Below are 14,464 nucleotides of genomic sequence, written 5' to 3'. Positions count from 1 at the left end.
AATTGTCTGCACGTACCTTTTGGAAGCTCCAGTTTTCTCCTCTGTCTGAAATTCCTTCCTTCCTCTGGCTTTTTTTTCTTACCTCTTTCACCTGTAACTGTCTTATCTGCTTGTGCTCAGTCACTGAGCTTTGTGACCCCATGGACTGTAAAGCCTGCCGGAGTCTTCTGTCCATGAGATTTCCCCTGGCAAGAATCCTGGAGTGGGTTGCCATTTCTTTCTCCAGAGGCTCTTCTTGACCCAGGGATCGAACCCACCTCCCCCGCATTGCAGGTGGATACCACTGAGCCACCGGGAAAGCTGAATAACTACTAGTCATACGTCGACGCGGTTCAGGCTCCACTCCCTCCAGGGAGCATCCCCGGCGCTCCCCTCCATGGGCTCTGTAATGCTCCGCTGGATCTACTGTGGCCATCACACAGCAGTCCTTGTGTCTGTTCCCGGTCACCCTCTCTCCCAGGACAGGGTCTGGTGGCCTCTGCTGTCCTGCGGCAGCCCTAGCTCATATTTCTCAATTAACATAAATGCGGGTCATTTATCACCTACATCACTCCTTTGACCTTTGGTTCCACAGCAAGACTTGCATTGTTGTTTCTAAATGTTGCTGTGTTTATGTACCACTAGCTCCGTCAAGAATCAAGTTTCTTAAGGACTCAGGCTTCTGAATTCCCACAGTGCTAGATGCATGTTAATAATACATATGTATTCATTCTAGAATAGTAGCAGAATGTGGTGGTTACTAGCGTGAAGTTGGGTGCCTACATGTGGGCTCATTCACTCGGTCACTTCTGACTTTTTGCAACCCTATGCACTGTAGCCTGCCCGGCTCCTCTGTCCATGGAATTTTCCAGGCAAGAACACTGGATGGGTTGCCATTTCCTTCTCCAGGGAATCTTCCCAACCCAGGGATTGAACCTGGTGCTTGCCTGGGTTTAAATCTTATCACTACTCTTTATTGGTTAGATGATCATGGAAAGGTTATTTAATCACTTTTTGCCTGTAAAATGGGAAGAATTATAACAGCCATTTTAAAGGGTTGCTGAGAGCATCAAACGGTCGGCAAAGTGACTCCATAGTGGTAGATGTTATTTCACCAAGTTTACTGGTGAAATCATACCCTGGGTAAGTCCCGCCTCTCAACCTCGCATATTTCTCTGCTCCTCCCCCTTCCCCCACCCCGGCAGCCTCCGGCCGGGCCTTCTCCTCTACCTGGTAGTTTTTACATTTACTTTGACTTTCAGAGCTCCCTTGGAGCACCTTTGAATTGCTCTCTCTGCTTCCAGCCTCCACCCAGTTCTTCCAGAATTTCCGCCTCTTCCCAAAGTGCCCCCATCCACCTGTCAGTGAGCTGTGTTCCAGGTCTGTTTTCTCGCATCCATATTGTAACAGCTTATTCTGTCCCTGCTGGTAGAGGATGGCTTGGAATGGCAGGAAACGGACTGAGGTTCCCAGACTAAGACCACAGTTGGGGTGTGTTTGGATTTTATTTTGTGTGACCCACTGGGCTAGTCTCAGAGTGAAGTAGGGCACTCTCCCATGTCAGTTCATGGATGGTCTCCACCAATTTTTAGTTCAGTGATTGACTTAGTCACTTAATTTCTTGGGAGCAGTTGGTACCTACTTCCTGGGTACAGAGACCTAAGCTAAGGTGACTAAAGCAATTGCTTTCAGGCGGAGAAATCTCAGAGTATCAAGGGAAGAACAATGTTAAGTAAGAACTGCATAGAGCATGTAGCACCCGGAGGTTGGAACGGTGTCTGGTTAACTCTCCACTTACCTCTGCAAAAACGAAGGGCGCATCAAACTGGAAGCAGACATGGCCGTGCTTGATGGCTTGAACAGAGGCGGGGCCACACCGATACATCCCTGAACCACACAGAGGAAGGAGAGTGTGAGTTCCCCATCTCTGGGTCTTTCCGGTTACAGAACTGGTCTGCATACAGGTCACAGCCTTGAGCGGGCTGTAGGGGCAACCGCTCCTCAAGGTCATCACCAATGCAGCCCCAGTTCCTTCCATGGCCAGAGTGGGTGAGTCACCCACATGCGCCATCAACAGGGAGGGACATGGTAGAAATGCTTCTGCAAATCCCAGACCAAAGTCATGAAAAGAACCAAGGGCACACCATTCCTGCATCTACTCTTCCAACTATAAACAGGCTCAAGGGTGTGGGGGCTGAGCTGTTGGCTGACGTAGGGCTTATCCTGTTAGAAGTGGCATCTGGAATGTTGGAAATGGGGACATGTCCCCAGGACTTGTATTGTTTGTTTGTTTTCATTTTTAGACATTATGGACACATGTCAAGTTTAACCATAGAATCTGGATACTAGCCACGCTACACGGACTGCGTGCTTTTGGGAAGTTAGTAGGCCCATGCCGACTTTTACAAAGTATTTTGAATTTTAGCCAGCTCTCTCTCTTGTTACTAAGAGTTTAGCTGTCATTAGTCACTCAAATACCTGGTCATGACATATAATCCAGAACATGAGGAAATGTTGAACTTTCTTTCAAAATCCAGTATTGTACTGATGTTCCCTCATGAGTATGTAATGGATGTTTGTATATATCTGTATATGCACATATCAATATCCCTTTTAAAGAAAGAAATGGAAAATTCCATCTGAGCCTCATTTGAGGACTATAACCAGGGAAGGTCATCTCAGCTTTAAGAACTGTTCCATCCATTAGAGGCCAGGACACAGTTATAGAAGTTTTTTGAGACAGAGGGCTGTACATCAGAGGGTGTATTATTAACACTTCATGCATTCCAGATCTCATTGCCATTCATCAATATCTTACATCAGTACCTGGGGAAATAAAAATAATGTCCCTTAGCACTGATTTTTACCATCATATTAAAGGGAAATGGAGGCTTATGATGTGATTTTATAAAAATCTGAAGGTGGGGGGGTGTCATAGCTGCCACTACTTAGCATAATTTGCAAGTTAGAAGACAAGTATCCACATACTCAAGTTTTGAAAGAAATCACACGGCCTGGAAAGAAATCAGGTTCTGAAAAGACAGCAATTTAAAGAATGATCCGTAATTATTTTCTGAGGTCTTTATTTTCTTCACCACCTTCTATTTTAGCACTGTGTGTCAGGCAGGGCTGAAATATACTTTATAGCCAAGTGAAAGTGCTTACACAAATGGTTTTCCTCTTGTCTTCAAAACTGCTTATCAAAGCAAGACTCGATGAATTATATATGTTAAGTTTTATGCTCCCCCCCGCTTCCAAAAGTTACAAAGTAATCAGAGTAAAGATCGCCATTGAAATGAAATTAAACCTGACTGGCGGGCAGTTGATGCCGTGCGTGTCCAGGAAGCACCCGGCTGATGTTTGTTCCCACCAGGCGGGCGTGTTTCCCACACATCAGATGCAATCATTAAAGCAAAGTATAAAGATCAGGAATGCAATGATTTCCCCGAGAGGATGCGGCTTTACCATCGCTGTTTTCCTGGGGGGTGCTGTCCACGACTTGCCAACCTCCAAACCCCACGGGAAGGTCCGGTCTCGTCATCCAGGCTTCGTTCCAGCAGTGGTAGTTCCTTAGAAAACACCACCCCAGTGAGATTAGACTTCCCATCATATTCAGTGCTCCAGGAAATCAAAAAGGGACCAAAAATCCTGCAGATATGCTCTCTATAAAACATTGGAAATTCTGGCAAGAATATTGGGATGGGTTGCCATTTCTTATTTTTTTTAATTAATTTATTTTTTTACGGAAGGATAATTGCTGTACTAGTTGCCACTTCTTCCTCCAGGGGACCTTCCCGACCCAGGGATCAAACCCGTGTCTCTTTCATCTCCTGCATTGCAGGCAGGTTCTTTACCGCTGAACCACTGGGGAAGCCTATAAATTATTGAACTCGCTTAAGCTAAATGGAAGCCTCCCAGAGATATACTGAGGATCTGGACATAAGTTTCCTGGGCAGGTCCATTTCCTCTGGTACCCCCAGGGGGCACTCACATGGTGGCACATGGCTCTCCCTGCAGCTTTAAGGCCACCCAGAGAGATTCTAATCAATGCCTTAAACAATTTTAATCTTGCCCATTGCCTGCTGCCTAGTGAAACAGAATTTACTATGGGCTCAAGAGATATGGTAGAGAAGACAAGTTAATTAAAATTGAAACACATATATCTTTGAATTCCATATACATACACACACACACATATATTAGACTTATAAAAAGCACAGCCTTTTGTAACAATTAAGCAATAAAATGCTTTTGTTTATGGGCTTAGACTATCGGCATAGAAACTATAACATTGTGGTGAATTTCCATTTTGTGTCCAACAAGAAGAAAATGTTGCCAAGGTGAGTGTCTCTTTACGGTTTATCAAAGGTGGGCGACCCATGAGCTAAGGGCCCTGCAAAACTTTTAGACTTGGCATGGGACCTGTGAAGCAAGAGCCCAGGATAAACTATCATAAGAATTGCATGATTACGTCCTTGGAAAGACCTGAAATTATATGACACTACAGAAACGAATGAGAGCGCATTAACCTGTCGGCACTACAGAAAATACTCAGGTAGTAATTGCAGCTTAACGGTGGCGTGAGGCAATTACAGCCGTCTCTGTTTATAGCACTGATGAATTTCTGATCCGGCTACCATCCTTCCCTTCCTCAGTGTCCTTCAGTGTCAGGGATTCGTGCACATTCCCATCCCTCTCCGAGTCCTGCTCATCTTTGATTGACTCAGTTCAGACGCATTTATTTAACTGTGCATCACCCACCACGCACTGCCTTCCCAGGTGCAGCTAGTGGTAAACAATCCTCCTGCCAATGCAGAAAACACAAAAGACCCTGGTTCGATCCCTGGGTTAGGAAGAGCCTGAGGAATCCCACGGACAGAGGGACCTGGCTACCTAGCGTCTGTGGGGTCACAGAGTTGGACAAGACCGAGCGACTGAACACACACACACACACACACAGCATGCACGAGGCACCATGCTGGACCCCCACCCATGATCAAAACATAGGCTCCTGTCCGTAAGGAGCTCCACGATCAAGGAGAGACAAACCCAGGAAGCCGCTGTTTCAGCGTTTCACAGGTTCGCTCTGAAGCTTAACGCACTTAGAAGGCCCGGCACAGGATACGGGCTCAGACATGGCCACTCTCTGACTTAACAGTAACTGCAGAGATGCACGCTACAGGGCAAGTTCAGGGGGGTCAGTGGGGTCTCAGTGGGGAAGCCCCGGGTGCAGGAGGGAAGACTTCACAGCCGAAATGACGTTTGAGCTGAGGCCCCCAGCAAAGGAGAGCTTGGCAGGTCAAAAAAGGACCAAGAGCCAAGTTGTGGAGGCTGCAGGGTTTGGCAACCTGCATGCTGTTCGCTGTGGCGGGCGGGTAGCGTGTCTGCGTGTCGGGGGCGGAGGGGTTGGTGGGCAGCGGTGGGCAGTGAGTCACTAGACCGACAGGTACACACAGCGCTTCTGTGCGCCCAGCACTCTGCTAAAGCCTCTGCCTACGTGAGCACATCCGGCCTACCAGCATGCCGGGAGAAAGGTACCGTTATTATTAACCCCTGATTACAAGGCAGGAGACGGAAGCACAGGGAGGTGAAGAATCTTGCCTGAGGTCCCACAGCGAGTTACAGCTAGGGATCCACGCTTTTAGGCTGTGCTTTGGTGAGGATGAGATGGCGATCCTTTTATCCCAAGTTAAATATTTGGGCTTTCTCCTCGGTCAGTTAAATCTGCAGATCTGTACTTGAGAGAGCTGGGTGAGGACGGGCAACTGGGCTCCCCATTGCCGTAGGGAGGAAGAGGATCCGTCAGGAAGGGACCGTGCGTGTGTGGAAGCTTCCCAGTTTCCAGGGAGCCTGATGGTCCCATTTACCAAGACCACTGGAGGAGGAAGAGAAGGTTTGTGGCGGGGGCGGGCGGGGGGGGCGTGCTGGGTGGGTGACAGGTTCGTTTGGGAGATGATGGACTCAGGGCCTGTGAGAAACCCTAAGGATGAAACCCAAGAGGCATCTTTATACACACAAGTGACACTCGGGATTTGATAAGGAGGAAGCCACCGGCGACTTTACTGTTGACGGAGGAGTGATGGAGGAAAAGGCCAGGTGGGGAGGGTGTGGGCAGGGAGACACGCTGAGTTGAGTTCTACCCCAAGAACGACTTAGGTTGTAACTGGAAGCCAGGAAGACAGGCCAGTGCCTGGGAAACAGTGCAACTCGGGGAGATTGTTCTGATTATTTTTCCATTAGGAGAGAGTGTCGTGTCTATGGAGGAGGAGCCAGTGGAGAGAGAGCGAGAATAAGATAGAATAAAGGGAGAGATGGAATCAAAAGGGGCTCAGACACCAAAGGCGTGGGTCAAGAGCGGCGCTGTGGACAAACACGGGAGCGTGACGCTGTCTCCCGGGAGGGACGCGCAGATGGAGGTCGGGTCATGGTGTGGGGTGTCGGGGTGGGAGCCTGGGGCCAGCTCTCACCTCAGAGCCCCTGTCTTTGCTCCGAAGCTGGAGGGAAGGTCACCGAGATCACGTGCTAAACAACGCAAGCCTCCCTCCAGATGGCGAAGGTTACACCAGCCGGCACAGAGGCCCAGAAAAAACAGCAACGAAACATTTGCAATCCTGCCTCCCGCACAGCCTGCAGCGTTTAGCAGCCCCGGCTCCCCCAGCACCGCCCTCGATTAATAGGCCCCAGACCTCCTTACTTGAATTCAAATACCGGGGCCAGGTTAGCCTTGAACAAGGTAAGTGTTGTTCTCAGACCTCAGGTAAAGACTTCGCCTTGAGGATTTTCTTTCTTTTCAAACGACCAGGAAATGGGGGGAAAGTTTCTTTTCTCTGACTAAAATGTCTAATTAGCTACTCACATCTCTTCTAGTTTCAGGACGGAAGGCAGACGGTTAAGGGGTTTTAAGGTGGAAGAGTTTAATAAGAGGGTCAGGAACTTGTAGCCCTGGCCGAGGTGAAGATAACTTGCTATGTTCCGGAGGGGCTGGGCCTTGGTCAGCAGGCGGAAAGGCCAGTAACTGGGCTCCCAGAGTGGCCTCGGGCAGCCGGCAAGGTTGCACCCCCTGCAGGCACAGGGCTCGTCCCATCACGCCTCTTTCTCTGCCCAGGAATGGCCAGAGGAAACGTGACCTGGGTCAGCGCGCCACGACGGCCCCCTTTTTGTCTGGGTGGTCAGTATTTCTGGGTACACGTGCCTGCCTTGGACATCTCAGGTTCGTCTGTGAAAGGAACTAATGTTTACAGACATGGCTGAATTCCATTTACGTCTATCCAAGTTAGATATGCTTCCTAGAAAGTTTTTTTTTTTTTTTTTTTTTTAATTTTAGAGCCTTTTAACTCAGATCTCTATCTAGATAAATACACCTTTCAGTTTCATTATGTGCTCCCAGAGTGCTGGATTCATTCTGGGGGTGCCGCCTGCCTGCTCACCGTCACATTCCCAGCACCAGATCTGGCCCTTAGCTGCTCACCAGGTACCGTTTTCTTGAAAGGCAAGAGGATCTCTCAGCAAGGCAGGCATAATTAAGTCTTTGTCTGTTTTTTAAGATTCACGGTTTTGTATTTTCTCAGAGCCTTCAAACTTGGAACCCGACGTCCCACTATACTATTGAAATAGGCAGTGTCCTTTTAAAGTTAAAAAGATTATAACCCTTCTCTGTGATCTAGTATCCGTGTTGCCTCTTTCTAAAGAAGCAGTGTAGACGTTAAAACAAAGCCCCTGTTTTGTTGCGAATTATTTGATCAAATTGAAAAGGACTTCTTTGGGCAGATCGGGATGGAGGCGAGACGTGAAAAGCACGTCGTTTCTTGACGTCACTTCCTATATGTTCCCTGCAGTGGCGGCTAGCAATTTCCAGAACTCCTTTCAAGGATGCTATCAATCATGACTCAGTGGTGTAGGTGCAGAGGACACAGAGATCTTCCCCTGAAGCAGAGCCTCGGCAGCAAAGCAGCGCCGCGCTGCTGGAAGGCCCTGGAAGGGACGTCACAGCACTGGCTTATTCATCCTTCCATTCGGTAAAGCCCTTTCCTCAGAGCTGTGCATAGGAAATAATCACGCAGAGGCAAAGACTGGTACGCGAGGATGCTCACCCGTCCGTAATTTTTAAGAAGGAAAACCAGAAACCATCCAGTATGCGATTATTTTAAAATCACAAAATAGAACAGTCTTCAGCCATAAAAACCTGATGTGTATTTATTAGGTAGGGAAAATAACCAGGGCATATCTATTTTTAAAATCACACCACAGAACACGACGTACAGTGTCCCCTGTGGATGTCCATTTGTGTGGAAGGCAGAGTTTTCAATGAGCCCCACTCCTGTATGAATCCCGCCCCCTTGAATATGGGTGATGTCTATGAATCGGATGGGTTGTCACTCCTGAGATTATATTACTTTACCTGGCAAAGAGGATTTTGCAGATGTAATTAAGCTAATTAATCTGCTGATTATGAGTTAATTAAAAAGGAGATTATCATGTGGACCTGACCTAATCACGTGAGCCTTTAAATCTGGGTCTAGAGGTCTGAGACAGAGCAAACCAGAGATCTGAGGCAGCAGATAAAATTCCCCTGCTGGCCTGGAAGAAAATGGCAACTTTTGCCAGGTCTGCAGTGGGAAGGAGTTGGATCCTTCCAGCAACCTGAGTGAACTTGGAAGACAGCACCGAGCATCAGAGGGGCCCACAGTTACTGCCTTGATGGCCATCATTTGAGATCCTGGGCAGAGGACCAGCTTCACTGTGCCCAAACTCCTCACCTACAGAGACTGCTGGGTAATACATTTGTGCCGTTTTAGCTGCCAAGGTTCTGGTCATTTGTTATGCAACAATAAAAAATGAATACAGTGTGCAAAGGGACCTGTTAAAGAATGCTTAACAAAATGTTGCAAATATTCTGAGTAGTTAGAAAGTGGATGACTCTTCTTTTTATACTTTTTTTCTGCAATGTTTGAAATTTTTGTATTAAATATATACAGAAAAAAAAAACATTTAAGAGAAGTACATTTTATTAAAGAAGAAAGGACACAGCTCTGCATGCTGTATGTTCAAATGGAGTGGATAGTTTAAGCAAGGCGTCCTTTACTGCCTTGAACTTGGCTAACTGCTTAAACATTCCACAGGGTCATCTTTTCTGCAATCTGTGCAGAAAGGTTTTCTTCCCTAAGAAGAAAGAGACGTGGGATTGCAATTCTGTTTCTGCAGCTTTATTAGGGCTCAAGGGAGAGCACAAATAAGATCGAGAGAAAGCCCTGGAAGAGATGTCTTGGACCAACTTCAAATGTAAACCAAGTATTTGAATTCATTGGAAAAATGGCAGGGGTTGGAAAAAGCTACTGGTCTGTTCTGCAAACTATTTGTGTTTGCAGGAGACGGGTGTACCCTCATCTCTTCCCTGGTGGCTCAGACGGGAAAGAATCTGCCTGCAACGTGGGAGACCGAGGTTCAGTCCCTGGGTCGGGAAGATCCCCTGGAGGGCATTGCAACGCACTCCAGTATTCTTGCCTGGAGATTTCCATGGACAGAGGAGTCTCGCAGGCTACAGTCTGTGGGGTTGCAAAGAGTCGGACACGACTGAGCGAATAACACACACCCCTCTCTAGCCCTGCTGACAGCCCCCTAGCACAGGCAGCGATACTGATGACAAGAATGACGCCACACCTTGGACTTACTGATGTCTGGTCGTTCCAATAAAGAAGGCGTGGGGTGGGCTGGGGGTTGTGGGAGAGACGTAGAGACAGGTTGATGGACTCTGAGGCTTGTCTATAAGACATTCCAAAGTGGAGATAAAAGTCTGGGCCAAGAAAACCCTTGTCAGTTGGGAAAGGTAGTAAAGCCAGATAGCAGAGGGGAGTTATTCAGAGGAAGGGGCATGCTTCAGGGATCTTCTGTGGAGCTGGGGGAACCGCACTTCTTCGAGTGCAGCTGTTCACGCTTAGGGGATGCTGGAGAGCTGAGAACAAGGGGGGCATTTTGAGTTTCTCTGGGGTCTTGTCCACCAAAGGCTCCTAAGGTCCGGCTGGGTGGAGATCAAGCCAATATCCCCAGGAGGAACAAATCGCCCATCAAGAAAGGAGAGAAGTAATAAAGGTGTTTGTTTTTGCTTGTTATACACGGGGGAGGAATCCTACGATGCTCATCAAGAAGCTGCAGTTTAAGCACCGTCTGATGTAGCATGAAGTGAAGTGAAAGTCGCTCAGTCGTGTCCGACTCTTTGCAACCCCATGGACTGTGCAGTCCATGGAATTCTCCAGGCCAGAGTACTGGAGTGAGTAGCCTTTCCCTTCTCCAGGGGATTTTCCCAACCCAGGATCGAACCCAGATCTCCCGCATTGCAGGCAGATTCTTTACCAGCTGAGGCACCAGGGAAGCCCCTGATGTAGCATGAGAGACCCCAGTCAAGGGGGCTGAAGATGGCATGGCCTTGGGGATGTGCTGCAATTCCCAAAATGAAATTATGAGGTGCATTTACAGTAGGGGTGATAATTAAAATAATTAATAATTGCTCAGACACAGACATCAGCCAATTGGAAGCTGCAACCGATCAGAATGATGTTGTTTCTCAGTCACTAAGTCATGTCCAGCTCTTTGTGACCCCATGGACTGCAGGACACCAGGTTTCCCTGTCCTCCACTATCTCCTGAGAGTTTGCTCACTGGAAAAGACCCTGATGCTGGGAAAGATTAAAGGCAAAAGGAGAAGATGGCAGCAGAAGATGAAATGGTTCGATAGCATCACCAACTCAATGGACATGAACTTGAACCAGTCAGAAAGTTGGTATGGTCTAAATGTTGGTATGGTCCTTCCAGGCTCTACCGGATAAATGCCAGCCCAGATGTATTCAGTTACACATACAGCATGCTAATAATACTTAGCAAGTTTGTTTCTGCTTATAACTTTTCCTGAGAATGTGTTTTGCCTAAGTCTTGAAAGTATATAGCCTTTCCCCTCTCTTCTCAATATTACAGGTATTGAGATCTTGAATATTTATGGAGAGAATTTTGCAGTAGTTTTATTAGCAATGATTTTTAGGATGTTAGGAGATAATCATGTAAAATTTATTTTTTCTCCTCTTTTTATAGTTTTCCCTCATTTTATTATCTGTTTTATTTTTTAATTGTGGCACCAGAAATGGAAGAGACCAAAAGAAACCTCCCAAAGTTTCAGGAGGTAGATGCCACCCACTCAGGAGCCATGTCTGACATCACTGCTTAGCAGGAGGTCCTCTGTCATTGTGCTGAATCCCCTCTGCTGGATTTACTGTGACAATACGACCCTGGACGCCTTTACCTCTCTCTTGCATAGCAAATTATCAATTATTATTCTTGCTGAAAATGGAGAAGAGACTGGATTTTGAGAATAACTTTAACATCTAAAAGCTTTTTATAATAAATTCTGACCAAGCTTATCCATAATTATTGAGAGGAGTTTTTAAAAATACAGCCAACAGTCTTAGTGGTTATCAAAATGACTTTTTTTCCATTATATAGCTGTTTATGCTATACTGAAAACTCTCATTTATATGAAGTTTTTCAAGAGGTCTTGTTGATCATCAAAAGAAATTAAATTCCATTCAGTATAGCTTAGGTGGTACATATTTTATTAGCTTTTAATTATTTGAAAACTGGTAACCTTTGGTCTGTGTATAAGATGACTCGCTCAAGCAGAATTTATGATTAACCAAAACATGACATTTTTCTTGCTGTGAAAGATACCTTAGTACTTTCTACATGGTTTATCAGATGCCTTCCATTTTCTTCTTCCATTCTAACCGCATTAGATTATTCTAATCTCATGAGAAGTATTTGTGATGATCTCTCACTTTTTACCTCCCAAACTCCCTCTCTGTCACTCTCACGTGGGGCCTGAGTATTTGGGAGATAACTCTGGAGACATTACGGCAGGACTAGGATAGCAACGTGAAAGGAAGGGGAGAGTCCTGTGCAGTGATTTTCAATCTTCAAAACTTAGTGTCCCTTTCTAGCTTTAAAACAAATGTTTCGTCACACCCCGTGTGTTATACTGAAACAAAGTCCACAGATTTCTATACACAATTCCTAGAAGATAATATAATGCCTTATAATGTACAGAAGACTTGATAAAATAAAAAATACATAAAATCATTTGTATTTCAGCAGCTCTCATGTCAGGAAGACGATCTCAGATCCCAAACTATTCCTGTGTTCTGCTTAGTTGCTCAGTCACGTCCGATTCTTTGTGACCACACGGACGACATGCAGCCCGCCAGGCTCCTCTGCTCATGGGATCTCCAGGCAAAAATACTGTAGAGGTTGCTGTGCCCTCCTCCAAGCTACTCCTACAGAATTGAAAATCCTCCAGGGGTATGGTACACCCCAAATTTCTAACCACTCGAATAGTAGTTAAAAGTGTGCTCTGGAGAAAAACTCCCAGAATTGCAAGGGAAGGGCTTCCAAAAATCTACTCCTTCATGAACATAATGAGAACCCTAACATGATCAAAACCAGTTTGTCCAGAACTCTGGAAATGAACCAAAGATTTGCAACAACATAGGGAGAATTTACTCAACAAAAACAAAAGAATCTCAGTAAGAACTGTGGGTTTGGGGGCATTTTAATTTCCCTTATTCCTACCCCTCTCTCTGCAGCTCCATGACAGTTTTGAAAAGGAACAACCTCACATCCACGGTGGTTATAAAAACATGCAGCTCATCAAAGAACAAAGAGGAGAAATTGGGCTTGGCACTCCCTAAACTTCAGCAAATGAATTATCGCTATTAACCTGTTTGGCAGCCCTTTGAAAGCAATGTCTAACCAAACAGAAAATATCAATGAGAAGACAGAAATTATGGGTAGGAATCAAACCGAATTTCTGGAGCTGAAAAGTATAATAGCTGGAATAAAAATTTCAAAAATTCACTAAGAGGGTCTCAAAAGCAGATTTGAGCAGGTATAAAGAGTAAAGAACCAGTGAACTTGAAGAGAAGTTAATTGATCTAGTCTGAATAACAGAAGAAATATATGAAGAAAAATGAACAGATCCCTGAGGCATGTGGGACACATACATAATGGGCCTCTCCGAAGGGAATGAAAGAGGGAGAAGAAGCAGGAAGAACATTTGAAGAAGTAATAGCTGAAAACCTTTCCAAATTTGACAGTAGATAGTAAATACACACCTTGGAAGTTAAAAGACCCAAAGAGGATAAACTCAAAGGGATATATACCTAAATGCCTCATAGTCAGTCAAAAGTTGAAGACAAAGAGACAATTTGGAATACAACACACAAAAAAGTGATTTATTATGTACAATGGATTATCAATAGAATTAAAAATGATTTCCAATCAGAAATCATAGAAGCTGGAAGGCTGATGACCACGGTTAAGTTACTGTGCCTCGATTTCTTCCTCCAGACGTGAGGACAATAATAGCCATTACCTTAATGGGCTGCCAAAAGGATTAAATGAGCTAATGCAATATCTGTCACCCACTTAGCTTAGGTCCTGGCACAAAGAAAGCGTTCCATAAGCAGGAGCTATTTTGATTCTTGGAGGTGGAAGGTAAGTTTCTCAATCCTTCCTTCGAGACTCTGGAGTGGATTCACAGCATATAGTCTTAGGTCTCTAATGACAGCTCTCGTGATCTAGCTCCAGGTAATTTTCCCAAAAATAATTTGGCTGACAAGAGTGTGGTTAACTCGGTAAGTTATTTGAAAATAAATATCTTTGGAAGCTGTTCCGGATTGGTAACTTGGATACATCATAAGATAATTTACGAACTCTAAACACCGTAAGCAGTTTGGCTTATATTCAGAATTTTTCTTCTGTTTTTCTTGGAATTCGTTTTTGGATAATTCTTCTGGCGTATCGTGATTAAAACTCAACTACAATATAGCAACATGAAAGTCCAACTAGTTAGAACACATTGAGCTGCTGAAAACAACATACGAAGGGGATCAGTCTGCAGAGCTTTTCTTTTTCTTTTTTAAAAATTTGGTTTTATTTTTTGGCCATGCAACATGTGGGAGTTAGTTCCCCAAACAGGGGTCAAAACCAGACTTATTTACAGAAAGAGACTCACAGATTTAGAGAACAAATTTATGGTTGTCAGGGGGAAGGATGGGGGAAAGAGATAGGGAGTTTGGAATGGACAGGTACACACTGTATTTAGAATGGATAACCGACTAGAACCTACTGCCCAGCACAAGGAACTCTGCTCAATGTTACGAGGCAGCGTAGCCGGAGGGAGGCTGGGGGAGAATGGACACATTTATATATGTGGCTGAATTCCTTCACTGCTCACCTGAAACTATCTCAACCTTGTAAATCAGCTATACCTCAATACAAAGGAAAAAGGATCTTTTTTTTTAAGTGTATCAGTCTGAACATCAAAAATGCACCTATGATGGGCAAACCAGCATGCAAGTACAAGACTGCAATGAGATTAGGCTCTGTGGGGTTGTGTTACATCCAGGGCTGGCTCCCTAGCATGAAAGCTGCTGAATTTCTGCTCT

The 14,464-nt window shown here is 45.4% G+C and overlaps 1 protein-coding gene across 1 annotated transcript in view; it reads right to left on the bottom strand.

Moving 5' to 3' along the window:
- F13A1 (coagulation factor XIII A chain) overlaps nt 1-14,464 on the bottom strand; it is a 140,744-nt gene that overhangs the window by 37,056 nt on the left and 89,224 nt on the right. Inside the window, exons 9-10 of the mRNA XM_065912958.1 lie at nt 3,445-3,548; nt 1,778-1,866 (exon numbers count right to left, since the gene is read on the bottom strand). Coding sequence (XP_065769030.1) covers nt 1,778-1,866; nt 3,445-3,548 — 193 coding nt within the window. The remainder of the gene's footprint in view (nt 1-1,777; nt 1,867-3,444; nt 3,549-14,464) is intronic.

This window comes from Muntiacus reevesi, chromosome 20, assembly GCF_963930625.1.
Source record: "Muntiacus reevesi chromosome 20, mMunRee1.1, whole genome shotgun sequence".
Taxonomy (NCBI): domain Eukaryota; kingdom Metazoa; phylum Chordata; class Mammalia; order Artiodactyla; family Cervidae; genus Muntiacus; species Muntiacus reevesi.
Note: the sequence above shows the minus strand (reverse complement) of the source record. Positions and strands in the feature narration are given on the sequence as shown.